Raw genomic sequence first — 17,879 nt, 5'->3', positions numbered from 1 at the left:
TGGGCGGGGTGCGGGGCTTGCTGTCCCAGGTGTGCACACAATTGTGCAGGTATACACCTGGAGGCAGGGCAGGCCCTGTGGGCACAGCAGCATCACCAGGCATAGAATCTCACCTGGAGAGAGGTGTGCAAATCAGGTAAGGTCACAGGAACAGGGAGCCTTGCCAGCTGCTCTTTGTTCTGAAGTCGGGGGGAGACCCGTCCAGGCCTGGTGCTTCTGAGGTGGCCAAGCACGTGCTTAACCCCTGGGTGCCTGGGCTTGCACCCCTGTCTGACACTCACCGCCTGAGTCAGTTTTGTTGTATAGACTCTCGGGCTTTTCATCGGGGTAAACTGGGGACACAGTGGCACCAGCCTCACGGGGGCGAGTTGGAGGTGGACCCGAGCACCGGGCAGTGTGTGTGGCCAGGGTAAGAGAAGACCTGGGTGCGGTCAGGTCAGGCCTCCTCCTTGGGCCGGGGGCTCCTTGGAGCAGAGGACCCCAGGAGATTTAGTCTGAGGTTCACTCCTTGCCTCTGTGAGGTTCTTCACTGCTGGGGAATGCCTGGACCATGGGTGCCGTCCTTTAGGGGTGTGTGATGTCAGGATTTCCCAGGAATAGCAGGGACACCGTCTCGTGTCCTGCATTGAAGTCTGACTGCATGATGCCAGCCCCTGGGGGTTCCTCCTTGGATACTTCCCCCAACCCCCAGCCCCTGTTTTCTCCCCAAGAACCAGCCTCTCACTTGATGAGAGGCAGCAAGCTTGTCACCAGCCAACTAAAGATCTCTGGTCTTTTAAAATTTCTTTTATTGAAGTAAGGCTGATTTATAACGTTGTGTTAATTTCTGCTGTTCAGCGAAGTGATTCAGTTATATATATATTCTTTGTCATATTCTTTTCCATATGGTTTATCACAGGATATTGAATACAGTTCCTGTGCTCTACAGTAGGACCTTGTTTATCCATTCTGTATATAATATTAATGCCACTGCTGATGCCAGACTCCTCATCAATCCCTCCCTGAAGCCCTCTCCCCCTTGGTAACCTCAGGTCTGTTCTCTGTTAAAGCGCTCTGGTGTTTGCACCTAAGCTCGGCCTTCTCTGCCGCACCCAGGTTCGTGACTCAGTCCACCAAGGAAGCCTACGTCATCTCTCTGTACATTAACAACCCGTTACTAATCGGCGGCAGGAAGTTCGACCTGCGCCTGTACGTTCTGGTGTCTACGTACCGCCCGCTGCGCTGCTACATGTAAGAGCCAGGGGTTTGTTTCCATCCTTAAAACTGTGCTTTGGGAATTCCCTGGAAGCCCCTGCTTAGGACTCAGTGCTTCCACTGCAGGGGACCTGGGTTCCATCCCTGGTCAGGGATTAAGATCCTGCAAGTCACGAGGTGTGGCCAAAAAAAAAGACCGATTTGACACAACACCTCCGACTCCTCGGGACCCTTGCAAGGGTTGGTAGGTTGGTCGTTGGTCAAGTCCCCCAAACTTGCAGTGCCTGGCACATGGTCCGTGTTGAGTAAGATGGTGGCTTTGACAGTAATGTGAATCTTGAAAATAAGAAGCAACTCTTTGCAACCTTGCAAACATACTCAGAGAAAGAAACCAGACACAGAAGGCCGCGTGTTGTACAACTCCGTTTCTACAGCCTGCCCAGAACAGGCAGAACTGTAGGAGCAGAAAGTAGCTTGGTGTTTGCCCAGCACTGGGGTTGGGAAGTCACTGCTGGTGGTCACAGGGTTTCCTTTTGGAGTGACGCAGATGTTGTAATGGTGATTGTTGCACAACTCTGAATATACCCAAAACCGCTGAGTTGTACACTTTAAGTGGATGAGTTTTATGGCATATAAATTATATCTTAATAAACCCTTCACATAAAAAGAACCATAAAAATTTTACAAGGCAACTCTTCTAAATTGTCAAAACAAAAAGCAACTCTTATTTTTTTTGCCATTTTTTTTTGTCTTTATTTATATGTTTATTTATTTTAAACTTTTTATTGTGTGTTGGGGTATAGCCGATTAATAATGCTGTAATGGTTTCAGGGGAATAGTGAAGGGACTCAGCCATACATATTCATGTCTCCATTCTCCCCCAAACACCCCTCCCATCCAGGCTACCACATAACATTTGAGCAAAGTCCCCTGTGCTGTACAGTAGGTCCTTATTGATTACCCATTTTAAATATAACTACGTGTCCGTATCCATCTGCAACCCCCTAACTGTCCCTTCCCCCATCCTTCCCCCGACCCCTGACAATCGTAAGTTGGTTCTCTTGGGTCTGTGAGTCTCCTTATGTTTGTAAGTAAGCTCATTTGTGTCATTTCTCTTCAGATTCCGCACATAAGGGATGCCATAGGGTGTTTCTCCTTCTCTGTTTGACTTCACTCACTATGACCATCTCTAGGTCCATCCATATTCGCAGCTCTTTTAAGACAAAAAAGTGTGGTATTTTGTTTATGCTTGTCCTCCAAGCATTGAGTTAATTCAAATTCCCACCTAGGTATAAACTTGGGTTTTGCCGCTTCTGCACAGTGAAATACACCCCGAGCACCAGTGAGCTGGACAACATGTTTGTCCATCTCACCAATGTCGCCATTCAGAAACACGGGGTAAGTGTTTCTTTTCGACTAAGCTTAAGGAAAGGGACTGATTTCGTGGGTTTCTTTGTTTTTTTTTTCTCTTTGCAGTACAGGGTAGGTGGGTAGAGGAGTTGGATTTAAGATGCCCTGGCACTGATGAGGGAAGCCGCAGGTATCCAGTTTGGTTGCCCAAGCCGAGTGCCAGCCTGTGTCAGGGTGGGGCACTTGGAGAAGGAAAATCCCATGTGCAGGCCCTGTCTTTCTAGTTCTCTGACCTTGGGGGCAAATTAACTGAGTGTCAGAGCCCCAGTCTCTCCACTTGTTAAAGGGGATAATATTATCACCTTACGGCTGTTGGGAGGATTATAGGAGAGGACCCATGCATGGTCATAGCTCACTGAGCACCTCCCTGGGTCGGCCCCTTGCTAAGGGCGACAGTGATGGGCGGTATCCCAGGCGGCTCATGGGTGAAGATTCCACCTGCCAAGGCAGAAGATGTAAGACACGCAGGCTTGCTCCCTGGGCCCAGAAGACCCCCTGGAGAAGGCAGTGGCACCCACTCCAGTATGCTTGCCTGGGAAATCCCATGGACGGAGGAGTCTGGTGGGCTCCAGTCCATGGGGTTGCAGGAGTCAGACACAATTTAGCGACTAAACCACCACCACCACCACCGTCATCTCAACAAAATCCTAAACCTATAGTTTGCCCACAGAGCTCCGGGTCTTACACAACCACCAGTTGGCCTTGTCTCTGTATGTTTCCCTGATGGCTCAAGTGGTAAAGAATTCGCCTGCAAGGCAGGAGATGCAGGAGATGTGGATCAAATCCTGTGGGTTGGAAAGATCCCCTGGAGGAGAAAATGGCAACCCACATGCCTGGAGAATCCCATGGACAGAGGAGCCTGGTAGGCTACAGTCCATTGGGTCAAAAAGAGCTGGATGTGACTGAGCACACACACGCACAGTGACGGGAAGAAATTCCCTTGATCTCTGCTCCCATGGAGCCCAGAGCCTGCAGGGGAGATAGTTATCCAGTAATCGTGTGGAGGAATGTGTCACAAACAGTTTGCGTGCTCTGAAGGTGGAGACCCAGAGCTGGAGGAACTTGGAATGAAGGATCCCAGAGGCCAGCTGGCCAGAGGCTGCTGTGCAGAAGCAGCTTGAGCAGACACCTGAAGTCTGAGCCAGGGATTCCCTGGGTGGAGGTGTGGAAAGAACATCCTAGCAGAGGGCACAGCCCGTGCAGAAGGAGCATTGCAGAAGCTGAAAGTGGTCAAGGTCGCTGGAGCCCTGAGTGAGGGTGCTGGCGAGGGAGGGCCCTGGAGAGGCCAGTGAAGGCTGGGACATGGGGTGCTATACCCAGGCTCTGACCCAGTCCTGGCAAACAAGACCCAAAGGTCTCATTTCTCTGTGAAAGACCCTCTTCTACTTGCATCTTGCTTGAATGGAAGCCTGAATACCCTGGTCTTTTTCTGTAATTGGAGCAGAAAGAGGGTAAATATTGATCGAAAAGAAGCTTTTCTGAGTAACCCTACTGAAGAATTTGGTCAGATCCGCTTGCGCTCAATCCGATGTCCGTCACTCACCCGCTGTGTGACCTGGGCAAGTCCCCCAGCCTCGCTGTCAAACAGCAGCCCTGGTTTTTACCTTGCTGTTCGTGAAATGATGTGACCACGGCCACCTGTCACTGAGGGTGGCAAGTGGCTCCCATACGAAGCCAACCCCACGTCACCTGCCCGTCAGGTTTTTCCAGGAGCAGCATCCTTACAAGGTTTAGAGAAGGGGTGGCTCGGCCAAGATGTCATACACGTAAGAATGGGAAAGTGATCTTTCAGTTGACACAGCACAGAACTTACCAGCCTTTTGGGGACAGCTAAGCAACGACGCCAGACCCTTCGTAGCCAAGTAGCACGCTCCCTGAGGTCTGCGCAGAGCTGGGAAATGACAGTGACTGACCTCCATTTCATGTCCTGGGATAGCGCACAGTGGTTGACCTACAAAGCTGCCTCAACCTGGGGGTGCCAGACTGAAATTGGGAAGGTGGTCTCATCTGACGAGCCTTCTGAGGACATCAGTCACTGGGTCACTATTTCCATCAATAAGGAACAGGAATTATTCTTTTTGTTTTTCTTTTGGCTGCACCACCTGGCATGCAGGATCTTAGTTCCCCGACCAGGGGTTGAACCCGCACCCCTCACATTGAAAGTGGACAGTCTTAACCACTGGATCGCCAGGGAGGTCCCCAGAAACCATTCTTTTAAAATGGCAGAAGAAGAGGGAGGAGGCAGCATGTCAGTCTGACGTCTCTCCATGTCCCAGACGCAGCAGTACTTTCCACATTGGTCCTATTTGTCAGTGCTTTGCTTTTTAATGTAAAAAAGTGCTTACTCCGAGAAACCTCGGTTTCAGCCTTGCATGGCTCCAGTTTAGCATTGCAGAGAGAACAGATGTTATATGGAACACAGCAAGGCTGTGAAGCAGTGTGTCTGCCTGTCCACCAGGGGCCCTGGGTACAGAGCGCCACCCTGCACTCCGTACCAGGATGGCAAGATAGTTCCTGTTCTCAGGAGGCTCAGAATCCAGCCAGAGAGGCCGACTTCAAAGGACTGACTGTAACCGAAGGTCAGGAGACCTCAGAGCTGCCCTGGGAGTGCCCGCCAGGAGGCTAGATTCATCCTGACTGCTGGAGGGTTTCCCATGGTGGAGGATGAGCAAGAGAAGGAGATCAGAGACCAGGGCCAGGTCTTGAAACACACAGTTTTGCAAGTTGGTAGGAGAACAGTGCTGTGAGATCATTCTGATGAAACAACGCTCCTCCAGGCCCCAGACAGATGTGTACTCGGTTTTATATTTCTGTGCATATGTCAGTGTTTCGCATAAAGTGTATACTTCATGCCTCTAGAATTTTTTTTTAAGTAAGCACATTTTTTCTCGATGGTAAAAAGAATCTTTGACTGGAAAAGGAAAGGTACTGCTGGACAGTTAGCCTAGTTTTTCCTATGATTTCTCTTAGGGACGATGTTGTCGTTAGTTGTGTCTGACTCTTTTTGACCCTATGGACTATATAGCCCACCAGGCTCCTCTGTCCGGGGGATTTCCCAGGCAAGAATACTGGAGTATGTAGCCTTTTCCTTCTCCAGGGGATCTTCCCAGGGACCAAATCCGTGTCTCCTGCTTTGGCAGGTGGATTCTTTACCCCTGAGCCACCAGGGAAGCCTGATGTTTAATCTAGAGGTGATTTAAAGGACACGGGAGATGGGGAGGATATGTGTAGGTTACACGCAAATGCTGTGCCATTTTGTGTAAGGAATTTCTGCATCCAGGGATTTTGGACTGAGGGAGCCCTGGAACCCATCCCCTGTGGATACCCAGGGATGACTGTATTTTAAGAACACACATCCCAGATCCCCAAGGGGCACAGCCCATGTGCCTTTTCCCCATGTGCCCGCCCCCACAGGGGAGGGCCCCAGGAAATGCTCAAGGCTGAGAACGAGTGCTGGGTTCCCCTGGGTGCCTTGCCTGCCCCCCACCCACCCCCTCATCTCTATGGCCAGGAGGACTACAACCACATCCATGGGGGCAAGTGGACCGTGAGCAACCTGCGGCTCTACCTGGAGAGCACCCGAGGCAAGGAGGTGACCAGCAGGCTGTTCGACGAGATCCACTGGATCATCGTGCAGTCCCTGAAGGCCGTGGCGGTGAGCCCTGCGCTGGGGCGGGGGGTGGGAGCCCCAGGGGCAGAGAGAGCGAAGAGACAGCGCAAACCCGGGAAGAGTTTGGGATTGGGGGGTACTTGTGGCTCTTCCGCTAAAATCACCGGTTTTTACGGCCTTACTGCCTGCAGCCACGGCCTCGGAACCTCCACAGACGGGCCGGGTCCCCTAGACATCTATCACCTCTGGCTCTTCTGTGTCCCCTGAATGGAGAGGGAGCCTTTGTCACAAGCAGAATCTTTGGAGATAGACTTTTCAGCAGCCTCCTTGTTTTTAGGCCTCCTGCTCTGCTGTTTCATAGAAATTTAGTGCGGGAGAGAGTCCTCTCTTTTTTTATTCATGTCTCCTACCTGTTGGCTGGTTTGCAGTTTTTGTGTTTTGTTTTACTGTCCTAAAGCAGGTGCGCATCTGTTTTCCAAGGAAAAGTAAAGAATGCACCTTGGAGCACCAGCATGCAGGCCGCTAGTTTTAGCACAGAAGCTGGTGGGCAGACTGGATTAGGTGCCCACACACCAGGGGTAGAGGGGCCGTGGACAGAGCTTCACCCCCCGGACTCGGAAATACGGGGAGATGCGTTCTTTTGGAGGAAGTGTGATATGGGCTTGGCAGTGAGGTGGATATACATATGTGAAAAGTGTGAAACCAAGGTGTGAAAATACATTTGTGCAATCTTCTCAGTGGAAGAGTAAGGTCTTCCCCCACCCCCTGTTCTTTTTTTTATTTGGCCAGGGCACAGGACCTGTGAGATCTTAATTCTCCAACCAGGGACTGAACCCAGGCCCACGGCAGTGAAAGCACCGAGTCCTTACTACTGGACCACCAGGGAATTCCCTCTCTCATTTTTTTTAAAGCAAAATATATCTGTTTGGCTAGGCTGGGTGTTAGTTACATCATGCAAGATCTTTTAGTTGTGGCACGTGGGATCTCGTTCCCTGACCAGGGATCGATTCCAGGCCACCCGCATTGGGAGCACCACTGGACCATTAGGGAAGACCCCCGACTCCCAATTTTATCTCTGAAAATGACAGTTTATACTGTTTCCCCTACGTGTGGAAAGTTTTGTTGAAACAGCCTGGTAAAGAAAATTATGGATGGAAAAATGGCGCTTCTGATGGACACCCTGGCTTTCCTGTGTCTTGAATCAGGCTCTTCCTGTTTCACCAAGCACTCCAGAGCCCTGCCAGCTCCTCCAGTCTGCATCTCGGGCTCACAGGGCAGACTTGACAGGAAAGAACGCAGGGTCTAGTTGGTCTAGTTAACTTTCGGACAGAGACGTCTCGGGGGCCACAGTCCACGCCTCTTACCGCACGGAAGCCATGTCTTGAACTTCGACGCTTGGGTGGGGATGTGTGTGGAGTCCTGGACTCAGATTTCAAGCCAGGCTGTAACACAGTTGATGCGGGCGCCTTCATGCCTGGTTAAACCAGCTCCCTCCACCTCATTCCTGGCTGGCTTCAGTCCCCCTGGCTGGCCAAGCTCTGAGAAATCGTTGGCTGTCTGATCAAGAACGACTGTACCCTGGCCCTGGGTGGTCAGCCGTCTCAAGGCCGGCTCCCCTGGCGGATGCCTCTGAGAGTCTCATCCTGTGCCTTGGGCTCCAGAGCTGAAAAGCTGTGGGATTTCTAAGGCTCTGAGGGTTTGGGGAGCAGGGGTTCATTTATTCCACTTTTATTCATTTTAGGATGTCTCCTAATTTTTACCAAGTGTATTGCCTTCCAGGAATTTAGGGAAGAGATAGCAGGGACACGGGCGGCTGCGGTACCTTGTGAGAAGGGCGTGGTGCAGGGGCGAGGACCACACGGGGGGACCCAGACCCAGGACACGGGACGTGGGACACGATGGAGAAGCTGGGAGCCACAGCTTGGGGGCAGGATGCTCGGAGTGCCAGAGACAGCAGGGCTGGAGGATGATAGAGGATTGTGACTTCCTGTTCTGTGGAGGCTTTTTGCAACTGTGGTGTGGGCAGTATCCGCATCAGGACACCAGAATTCAGTGGAAATGCAGTGGTTCCACTAGATTTCCATGTGATGAAACAGCCCACCCCCGAGCCCGGTTTTCCTCCAACAAGTGGGGCTGCACTGGGCTCCCCCTTCCTTAGGTGTTTCCTGTTCTAAGTCCAGCGTACTAAGTACAGTACGCGCACCCGCTGCCACATAAGAAGCCCTCACGGCCGTGCCTGTGTTTCTCCCTCGCTGTGCGGTGCAGAGACGACCCCAGGGAGCACCACTGTTTGCTGGCCTTCTCCCGGAGGGGCTCACTCAGGCAGCGTGGCGTCTGTTGTAAGCAAGCAGCTGGTGGGTTTTTTATACACTGGAGAATAGTTTATGAAGTGGAATTAAAAACGGAGAATAGGATCCAAATATCTTAGGTAAATGGATTTGACTTTTGTCACAGAGAACAGAGGTTCATAAGCTGCATCCCAAGGGGCCTGTGAAGGGACTGGCAGCCTAGTGGGCCCTGTGCGTGTGTGTGTGCACGTGTGTGTATATATGTGTCTGTGTGTGTGCATGTATGTGTGTATGTGTGTGCGTGTGTGTGCGTGTATGTGTCTGTGCACATGTGTATGTGTGTGCGAGTGTGTATATGTCTGCATGCATGTGTGTGTGTGTGTGTGTGTGAGTGTCGAAGCTGCATAGGCCTGAACTCCAGGTGCCCAGGCTTGGAGCTGGACTTCTGTCCGCTCCGAGGACAGTCTTTGCCCGTGGAGACCTTCGTTGCTGGTTGTTGAGCCTCTGATGAGTGAGACACAGTGGTTGCTTCCTGAATGCCCCATCTGAAGTTGAGGGAAATGTCCACCCTGCAGCCCCATGGGACGAGCAGGGAGAGGGAGCGGGGCGGGGAAGGGGGAGGCGGAGAGCCGCTGGTCTCAGAATTGAGACCCACGCGCAGGGCCCCGCTGCCGTCACGTGCCGCGTGTCCACGGCGTCAGGGTCTCAGCCGGGCCCCCGGACCCTGGCTGTAACTGCAGTCCTCTCCCCACAGCCCGTGATGAACAACGACAAGCACTGCTTTGAGTGCTACGGCTACGACATCATCATCGATGACAAGCTGAAGCCCTGGCTGATCGAGGTACCCGTGCCCCACGACCCTGCGCCTGGCCACCCCACGGGCTCCCCGCGCGCCTGCTTGGCCCCGACTCCGAGGCCCCAGGCCGGGGTGGGCGGAGACGGGGGTGGTAGGATGAGGGCAGATGCTCAGGTCTGAGGGTTTGCTGATGGCTGGGAAATGTGTACACTGCTGTCAATCACCTGCAAGCCCAACCCACAGCGCCAGAGCCTGTGGCTCCACTTCCGTTTTGGGTTTTTTTGTTTGTTTGTTTGTTTGTTTTGACCACACTGTGCAGCTTGCAGGGATCTTCATTCCCTGACCAGGGGTCGAACCTGTGGAAGCTCGGAGTCCTAACCACTGGACCACCAGGGAATTCCCCAGAAGTACTTTATTTTTTTAATTTTTTTTTCTCCTCCTTCCAGATGGGTCCTTCTGGGTGAGTCCAGCTCCGGAGGCCCCAAACATGTCCTCTTGGGGGACACTATTCCCATTCAAGAAGGGAGCTCACAGCCCCGGAAGTCCTGATAAGCAACAGTGTTCTGTCCAGAGATAAGGAACACCATACTCCGGGGACAAAAGCATAGTTTGGAAGTGGACTAATCTGCCCATCTGAAGGCACAGACAGGATGTAGTGATGGCTGTTCTAGAAAGAGGGGGGGTGCGTGTGCCCTTTTCCTGATGACAGTGGTGGTGGGGGAGGGGCTGGCATGTCCCTCAAGGCCCAGACACGGAGCCCACCTTGCTGGGTGGTCCCGCTTTGCTCTGCTTCCAGGGAGAGGGGCATGGGGCTGGGCGGGCAGTGAGAGTGCAGGCGTCCACTCTGCCCACGCATCTCCTTGTGTGAGCCTTGTGTGACCCACAAGGCGGGTGCAGCTCACGCCCTTTAGCTCAGGCTGTTGCCAGCCAAAGCTGAGTCTCTGGAGCAAGTCATCATGAGTGGTCCTTGCAGGGAAAATGAGGACCTCACGAGAAGCTGCCAGGAGAGCCAGGTTATAGGAGAAAGTCGTGTGTGTGTGTATGTAGACATATATACATGTAGAGAGTTAGCTGGGCTTCCCAGGTGGCACTAGTGGTAAAGATCTTGCCTGCCAATGCAGGCGACGTAAGAGAGGTGGGTTTGATCCCTGTTTTGGGAAGATCCCCTGGAGGAGGACATGACTACCCACTCCAGTATTCTTGCCTGGAGAATCCCACGGACAGAGGAGCCTGGCGGGCCACAATCCATGGGATCACAAAGAGTCGGACATGACTGAAGCAACCTAGCACACCTGCAAAAAAATAGCTAAGTCGTCTTATCTACAGACATAAAATAATTTATATTTTGTTTTCCTCCATCTTCAGTTCAGTCACTCAGTTGTGTCCGACTCTTTTCAACCCCATGGACTGCAGCATGTCAGGCTTCCCTGTCCATCACCAATTCCCGGAGCTTGCTCAAACTCATGTCCATCAACATGAAGTTCCTCCATCTTACATAACTCCAATGGAAGTCAAGCTTTCCTTGATGAACTAGAATCTTAACTGTGAAGGTTGTTGCTAAGATAATATAACAGATCTGAACTGTAGCATGTTTGTAATGAGAATCTCAGGATGGCCTGATAAAGCACAGTGGTAATTTCCAGGGCACCCGAGGTCTATACCGCCCCTGCCACTGTACACATCAGCTGCCTCACTGGCAGCACAGACACATGGTCTGACCATTCGGGGGAGGAGCCTGAATGACTTTCAGATTTGCTGCCTCTTCCCTCCCAGGCCTGAGAAAGCAGCCCATCAAGGTTGTTACAACTGTGCGCAAAGTAAGAGTCAATAGGCGCTGACCGAGGGCCCATGGGACTCTCCACAGAGTACATATCTGTGCTTGGTGACTTTGCTTACCTCCCCAGAGGCCTCTGGACTAACTTTCGACTTGCTGGACGGGCTTCTCCTCTGGTCAGAATGTTGCTTTGCTGGTCAGGCAGCACAAGGGTGCACTTCCTTTTACTTCAGCCCATGATGCTGCTTGGTCAGAGTCACTGGGTCACTCATTCCAGCAAAGCTCTGGGCAACTCTCCATGCTGAGAATAGCGCTCCCCACCACAGGTAGACGCTGAAGTTATGTTTGTGGTGGACGTTGACCTAAGATTTTTATTTGTGTGGTGACTGATTTGTAGGTTCTGTTCCTAATCTTGTCTTTAAATAGTATTATGATTATTATTTTCATTTTTTTTGGCCGAGCTGCACAGCTCGTGGGATCTCAGTTCCCTGACATGGGACCCCAGCCATGAAAGTGCCAGGTCCTAACCACTGGACTGCCAAATAATTCCCTAAGTTATATTTCACCTAAAGAAATAGATCAGAAAGTGCTTCCTGAAGGTGTTAGGTATGACAGTGTAAAGCGACCACCTTACCTGCACTGTGGGATGGCCAGTGTTTGCTTCTGCCCTGTTCAGCCATGCTCCAGGGTGGGTAGGTGATTCAGCTGAAGGGCATGGTCTCTCTCCTCTCCTCTTGCAGGTAAACGCATCCCCGTCCCTCACCTCCAGCACTGCCAACGACCGAATCCTTAAGTACAATCTGATCAACGACACCCTCAACATCGCAGTCCCTAACGGTGAAATTCCAGACTGTAAATGGAACAAGTCACCCCCAAAGGAAGTCCTCGGCAATTATGAAATCCTGTGAGTTCATGGGTCTGTACCGCTGGCCACGTGAGTGTCAAATTGGGGCAGCGGGGGGTGGGAGGTGTGCCAGGGCTCAACCAGGATTTTCTTGGTGCATGTGAACTTGCCTTATCGGGTAGAGTATTTTGCCTTTTGATGTTATGGGAAAGATCTTGTTGCCGACGCGTGTTGGGTCTGAACCAGGCCTCTGTCTAGTCTCTGTCTGGTGCATGAGAAATAGTAAAGCATTGGCCAGGTGAGCTGTCAGGGCGGAGCTAGTCACTCACCATGGAGCAGTGGCCAGCCACGCCTGGTCCACCCCGAGACCCGTGTGACACTGAGGAGCTCAGTCTGCACACCTTTGAAAGTGTTGCTCGGTCAGTCGTGTCCAACTCTTTGAGACCCCGTGGACTGTACCCCACCAGGCTCCTCCGTCCAGGGGATTCTCCGGGCAAGAATACTGGAGTGTTTTACCATTCCTTTCCCCAGGAGATCTTCTCTACCCAGAATTTGAACCTGGGTCTCCTGCATTGCAGGCGGGTTCTTTACCACCTGAGCCACAAGGGAACCCGGTACACACCTTTCAATGGGGATGATACAGCTGAGAGGAAGGCAGATATCATTTGGGGCCTGATACCCATTGTCATAGCTCGTTTCCCCAGCAGCCGTGTGAGGTGAGAGTCGTCACTGGCTCCGTTTTACACATATGGAAACAGAGGCTCAGAGGGTTACGTGGCACCCTGAGAGTGACATAAAGCAGGGAAAGTGAGAACCCATCAGGAGGGCAGTGGCTGAGCGGGTCCGACTCGTTCTCACGGCAGAAGGGTGAGTGGACGTTGGAAAGACCAGGCTGGGGCTGTGCTGGGGGCCGGGAGGCAGGGGGAGGAGCTGCAGGAAGGGTGTGCAGTGTGATCCGTGTGACACGGGCGGTGGTCGCTGTGCCCCGTCTCCCGGTGTGGCCGGCATTTCCACATGTGGCAGCTGGTCTGAGAGTGGACGGGCCACAGAGTGTGGAGGGGCACTCCATAGGGGTGTCGCCACGGGTGCCACTTCTGCAGAGGGCATGGGGCGGGGAAAGGGGGCTAAGAAAGAGGGAAATAGCACTCGAGCCCAAGGACTGAAGCTGTTAGGGTTGCATTAACTACTTCTATAAAGTCATAACGTACATTTAGCAATTTCATTTCTTTAATTTGTAAAAAATATTTTTATTTATGTACAGCTGCACTGGATCCTCACTGCTGAGCGGGCTTTTCTCCAGTTGCACGTGGGGGCTACTCTCTAGTTGCAGGGTGCTCGGGCTTTGCATTGTGGTGGCTTCTCTTGTGGAGCACAGGCTCTAGGGTGCTCGGGATTCAGTTGTCACGGCTCGTGGGCTCAGTCGTTACCACTCCCAGGCTCTAGAGCTCAGGCTCAGTGGTTGTGGCGCACGGGCTTAGTTGCCCCGCGGCATGTGGGATCTTCCTGGAGCAGGGATCGAACCCGCGTTCCCGGCATTGGCAGGCAGATTCTCCACCGCTAAGCCACCAGGGAAGCCCCTCACTTAACATTTGAAAACAGTGAAGAAGTAGTTGTGAACTCTGCACACATGCACTGATTCCAGGCTCCTGGCAGGTAGCGCCGCTGCTGTGTGGATATAAGTGTGCAGCCCCAGGAGGGCGGGAAGTGAGTCCATGAGAGCAGCACTCGGGGCCCAGGGAGGGTGGTCACAAGCCTGAAGGGCAACCAGCTGGCTGGTTGGTTGTATCCTCCAGTGCGTCTGCTACCTGGACAAGGCCTAGAGTAGGCAGAGCATGGAAGTGCCCAGGGTGGGGTGCTCGCCAGGTGAGGGCAGGACAGGGAAGCAGCAGGTCTGAGCAGCTGAGGACAGGGAGAGGGCGGGTGGGGGGCTGTCGGACACTGAGCCGGGAAGAGAAGGGGCAGAGGTCAGGGTGAGGCCGGCGGCTGAGGTTTCTCAAGCGGTGCGGTCACCGAACGTGACGAGGTCGGGTGCCCCGGGGGGTCACCGAACGTGACGAGGTCGGGTGCCCCGGGGCGTGGGGCTGAGCTGGTGTAGAGGTCATCGGAGTGGGCGGTAGGTCAGGGGATCAGGGTCTCATCTGTTTGGTCACTGAGGTCACCAGCAGCAGTGAGCTGAGAGCCTGAATCTTAAGGAATTAGGGTCAGTGACCTGGAGGATTAGAGGTGACTGAGTCGGCTGGGAAGGCTGGTGGATTCTGCTGACCTGGGAAGGAGGTTTTGGAGAGAAGTTGCGGCGTGGGGGGGGATTCCCCTGCAGACCCAGGAGCATGGACGGTGGGAGAGAAGACAGGCCCACTCAAGGGGCAGGAGGGGAAGCCAGGTTCAGAGCAGGAAGGTGACGGGGACCTTCCAGGACGAGTCAGAGGATGGGGGAGGCTCTGTCCATTGCTGACGACGGACAGAGAGTCCTTGGTACAGAGGAAGAGTTTGGGGGTGGGGCCAGGTGGGGGCACGTCCAGAGCCTCCCGGGGTTGGCATTGTGGGCGGTACAGAGTGACAACCATGATGCAGGGCCTTGTGGCCTTCCTGACAGCCCCGAGACAGGCGAGGGGGCCCTGGGTGAGCCCCGCTTCGAGCTGAGGGTGCTGGGGAGGTTGGGGAAGTGGGCTCTTGAGAGCCTATGGGGTCCTTTGCCTACCATCAACCTGTTGCCCCCTTGAGTGTGTGGGCAAACGCCCCATTTCCAGTAAGACGCATGGCCAGAAGCCTCAGTGCTTCCAGTTGGAGAGACAAAAAGGTGACCTTCCCTGCAATGCATTCGGCCACCCTCTCCCCGGGTGGTAGTAAGGAAAGGTTCCACTGCAGAGCCCATGGTTCTGGGTCCTTCCGTTCAGGGCTTGCTCCCCAGTGCTTCAAATGACCCGTCAGTCTCTGTGGGCTTGCAGCCGAGGTGCTGGGGGAGCGGGGAGGATGGGTCTGGGGGAGGGGGGCTGGATGGGCCCCCGACATCACAGGCTCCGTCCTGTCCTGCCATGCCAGACACTCTGCATCCCACTGGGTGCCCTCAAGAGCCCTTCAGGTGTCCCAGCGGAGGCCAGCTCACCTGCCTATGGTCACAACCCTGGTGTGCCCCCTGGACGTAGACACTCTTGCTGCCGCCCCAGCTCTCCATCCCGGCCTCAGAGCTGCAGGGCCTGGCGCTTTGCATCTGCTCCGTTCAGGGCCCAGTTCAGAAGATGCCAGGTCTGCTTTTACAGTCTTCTAAAAATGACTGTTCTGACCCCTGTGAGTGGACCCTGCCTGTGAAAAGCCCCGGAGAGCAGCCCACCAGCCGAGGAGGGGCCTGAGAAGAGCCACCTGGTTTCTGACCCTCCTCACCCGCCCCAGATGGCAGCTGCTCACCAAGCGCTCATTTCTGTTTGTGTTTAAGCTGCACAGACCAGCACCAGTGCCCAGGGAAACTGGAAGCCCACCTGTGTGTCTCCCCTCTGCTTATTCAGCAGGTTCTTACTGCATGCACGCTCCCCACGAGTGGGGTGCTGGGGATGATCCAGATAGAGGGGGTGGTCACTGCAGCTGTTTGGTCAGTAAGGTAGACACGACACAAGCAATAGAGTGATAATGTTATGAACAGAGTCCCTGGTAGGAAGAGGGGCCAGGGCGCCTCCTGGGAGACCCCACACACACACACAGGCAGAACCACCAGCATCCCTGGGGAGTCCTCTGTCCGGCATCGTCTCTCCTTCAGGAGACAGGAAGGGGAGGGACCCACAGGTTGTGGTCTGACCTCCCCTTGTCCGGCAGAGGGAAACCCCATTGTGTCTGCCGTGAAGATGACCCTCAGCGGACTGGCCTCCCTCCTCCCCTTTCACCCCCAGTGCGGAAAATGCATCCTTCATCCTCCGAAATCTCTAGCCCAGCCCACCCTCAACCCACACCTGGTGATTCTGAGAGTAAGTTTTAATGGAAACACACCCTCTTCCAGAGGTCAGCAGAATGTAGCTAATGCAACGTCCCTGAGCATCTTAGTACATTTTGCATTTGATGTGGACATCTTGGTGGGTGCTAAGCCAGGGTGTGGTCAATGAGGACACCCACACACACACACTGGAACAGTGGACAGAAGGGTCACACTCTGAGCCGCAGGGTAAAAAGTTCCAAATTAAGAATCCTAAGTGAAGTGAAGTCACTCAGTCATGTCCGACTCTTTGCGACCCCAGGGACTGTAGCCTGCCAGGCTCCTCCAACCATGGGATTTACTAGGCAAGAGTACTGGAGTGGGTTGTCATTTCCTCCTCCAAGAATCCGAAGTCCTGGGTTTTATTTAACCCTACCTCTGCCACGTACCAGCTGTGTGACCTTAGCGTACTGAATAAACCTCTCTGAGCCCCAGTTTCCTCCAACAGGAAGTGGGACTCATGATGCCTATGGATCTGAGGAGGGTAATGGAAGCCCCGGGGGGGACAGGAGACCCCGTCCATGGAGGTGCGTGGTGCCAGGGCCTAAAACACCTGCTGCGGGTTTCACCCCTCTCATGGGGGCCCCACCCCAGCAAGAAAGGGTCACCAGATGCCTTGTGGTCAGGGTCGCTGAGGTTCTAGGTTCTTTCTGGTGTAAAAGCGCCAGCTGTACGTCCCCCCCAGGCTGTGCTTTAGCACTGCACAAGCCCGATGCAGGAGCCTTGGTGGGGAGGGGCGGGTAAGTCATGGCTGGTGGAGATGAAACTGGCCTCTCCCTGTCCTGGCCGCTGCCTGCTGGGCTGGTCACTCACACCCCATGCCCTGTCTGGACCGGGCTTAGTCATCCTCGTCCCACAGATGCCAAGGGAGGTGTTGAGTGTAACGTATTTCCAGACATCGCTCGGCTCTCTGGCTACCCTGGTATGCCATGCCTTTCCTTGAGGTCATTGCCAGACTCCGTCTGGTGGCCCGTGTGAAAACATCAACTGCAGGGTGTGGGACCCGTCCACAGTGACAGTTTAGCAAGGTTGTGCTCATGTGTTCTGTGGCCTGGGGTGGTCCTTGGTGGGTGGGCTGCTTCTCTGGTTGCCATGGCGACACCATGGGGAACCCTGGAGATGGTCCTCTGTCTCTAGGTATGACGAGGAGCTGGCGCAGGGCGACGGGGCTGACCGAGAGTTGAGAAGTCGCTCGGGCCAGTCGCTGGGGCCCAAAGCGAGCCGACTGAGAGATGCCGGGAAGACCGTCCTCACCACCTGGAAGTGACCCCTGGCGAGGGCAAGACTCACGGCCCGGACCCGGCCAAAACCTGTCACCGCGCCCAACCCATGCCGAAGACACCTATTTTGGAATTTCCTTTTTCTAGACCTTTTATTTCCTTTCCTAAACCCTGTAAATAAATAAAGGCACTTCTTTGAAAGGTCAGGGAAATCTGTTGCTGGTGGAACATCCCTGTTTCTCCTTCACTCCCGCCCACACAATACTTCTGGCTCCAGGCGTATTAGGATTTTTCCCACACCAAGGAATTCTGCTGTGGCCCTAGATGTCCTACAGCGGGGGTTCCCCAAGCTCCAGGATCTAATGCCTGATGATCTGAGGTGGATCTGATGTAATAATAACAGAAATAAAGCGCACAATAAACGTCATGCCCTTGAGTCATCCCGAAACCACCCCTCACCCCCTGGTCCGTGGAAAAACTGTCTTCCATGAAATGGGTCCCTGGTGCCAAAAAGGTTGGGTACCACTGTCCTACGGTTTAATTCTGTTCAGACACCTGGAGATGGAGTCAGATCCCACAGGTAAGGGCTCGGCCCCACAAGACTGCCCGCCACACTCACAACTTCAGGCGCCAATCGCAAGTCCAGTTGTTAACTGCTTCCTACCAACTGGCTACAAGTCGGAGGTTCCCACAACCCTATCCTTGGGTTCAATTAATTTGTGAATGGGGCTTGCAAAATTCAGGGAAACAGTTTACTTACTCCATTACCAGTTTACATAAAGGAT

At 53.6% G+C, this 17,879-nt stretch overlaps 1 protein-coding gene across 6 annotated transcripts in view; it reads left to right on the top strand.

Annotated features, from left to right (window-relative positions):
* TTLL1 (TTL family tubulin polyglutamylase complex subunit L1) overlaps positions 1-17,528 on the top strand; it is a 58,965-nt gene extending 41,437 nt beyond the window's left edge. For 3 of the 6 annotated variants that reach the window (XM_088837541.1, XM_088837542.1, XM_088837540.1), the window contains 7 exons: positions 1,096-1,230; positions 2,484-2,592; positions 6,116-6,259; positions 9,257-9,343; positions 11,813-11,976; positions 15,721-15,869; positions 17,012-17,528. In XM_088837541.1, the coding sequence (XP_088693667.1) occupies positions 1,096-1,230; positions 2,484-2,592; positions 6,116-6,259; positions 9,257-9,343; positions 11,813-11,976; positions 15,721-15,869; positions 17,012-17,058 (835 nt within the window). In that variant the 3' untranslated portion in view covers positions 17,059-17,528. Of the gene's footprint in view, positions 1-1,095; positions 1,231-2,483; positions 2,593-6,115; positions 6,260-9,256; positions 9,344-11,812; positions 11,989-15,720; positions 15,870-17,011 lie in introns of all 6 variants that reach the window. The other 3 variants (XM_088837543.1, XM_055395210.2, XM_055395214.2) reach the window with 3 other exon arrangements.
* Positions 17,529-17,879: the final 351 nt, after the last annotated feature.

The sequence above is a fragment of the Moschus berezovskii genome, chromosome 6 (genome assembly GCF_049115385.1).
Source record: "Moschus berezovskii isolate FMDL1 chromosome 6, NW_MosBer_1.0, whole genome shotgun sequence".
NCBI classification, from domain to species: domain Eukaryota; kingdom Metazoa; phylum Chordata; class Mammalia; order Artiodactyla; family Moschidae; genus Moschus; species Moschus berezovskii.
The sequence above is the reverse complement of the archived record's forward strand: the minus strand, read 5'-3'. Positions and strand labels throughout refer to the sequence as shown.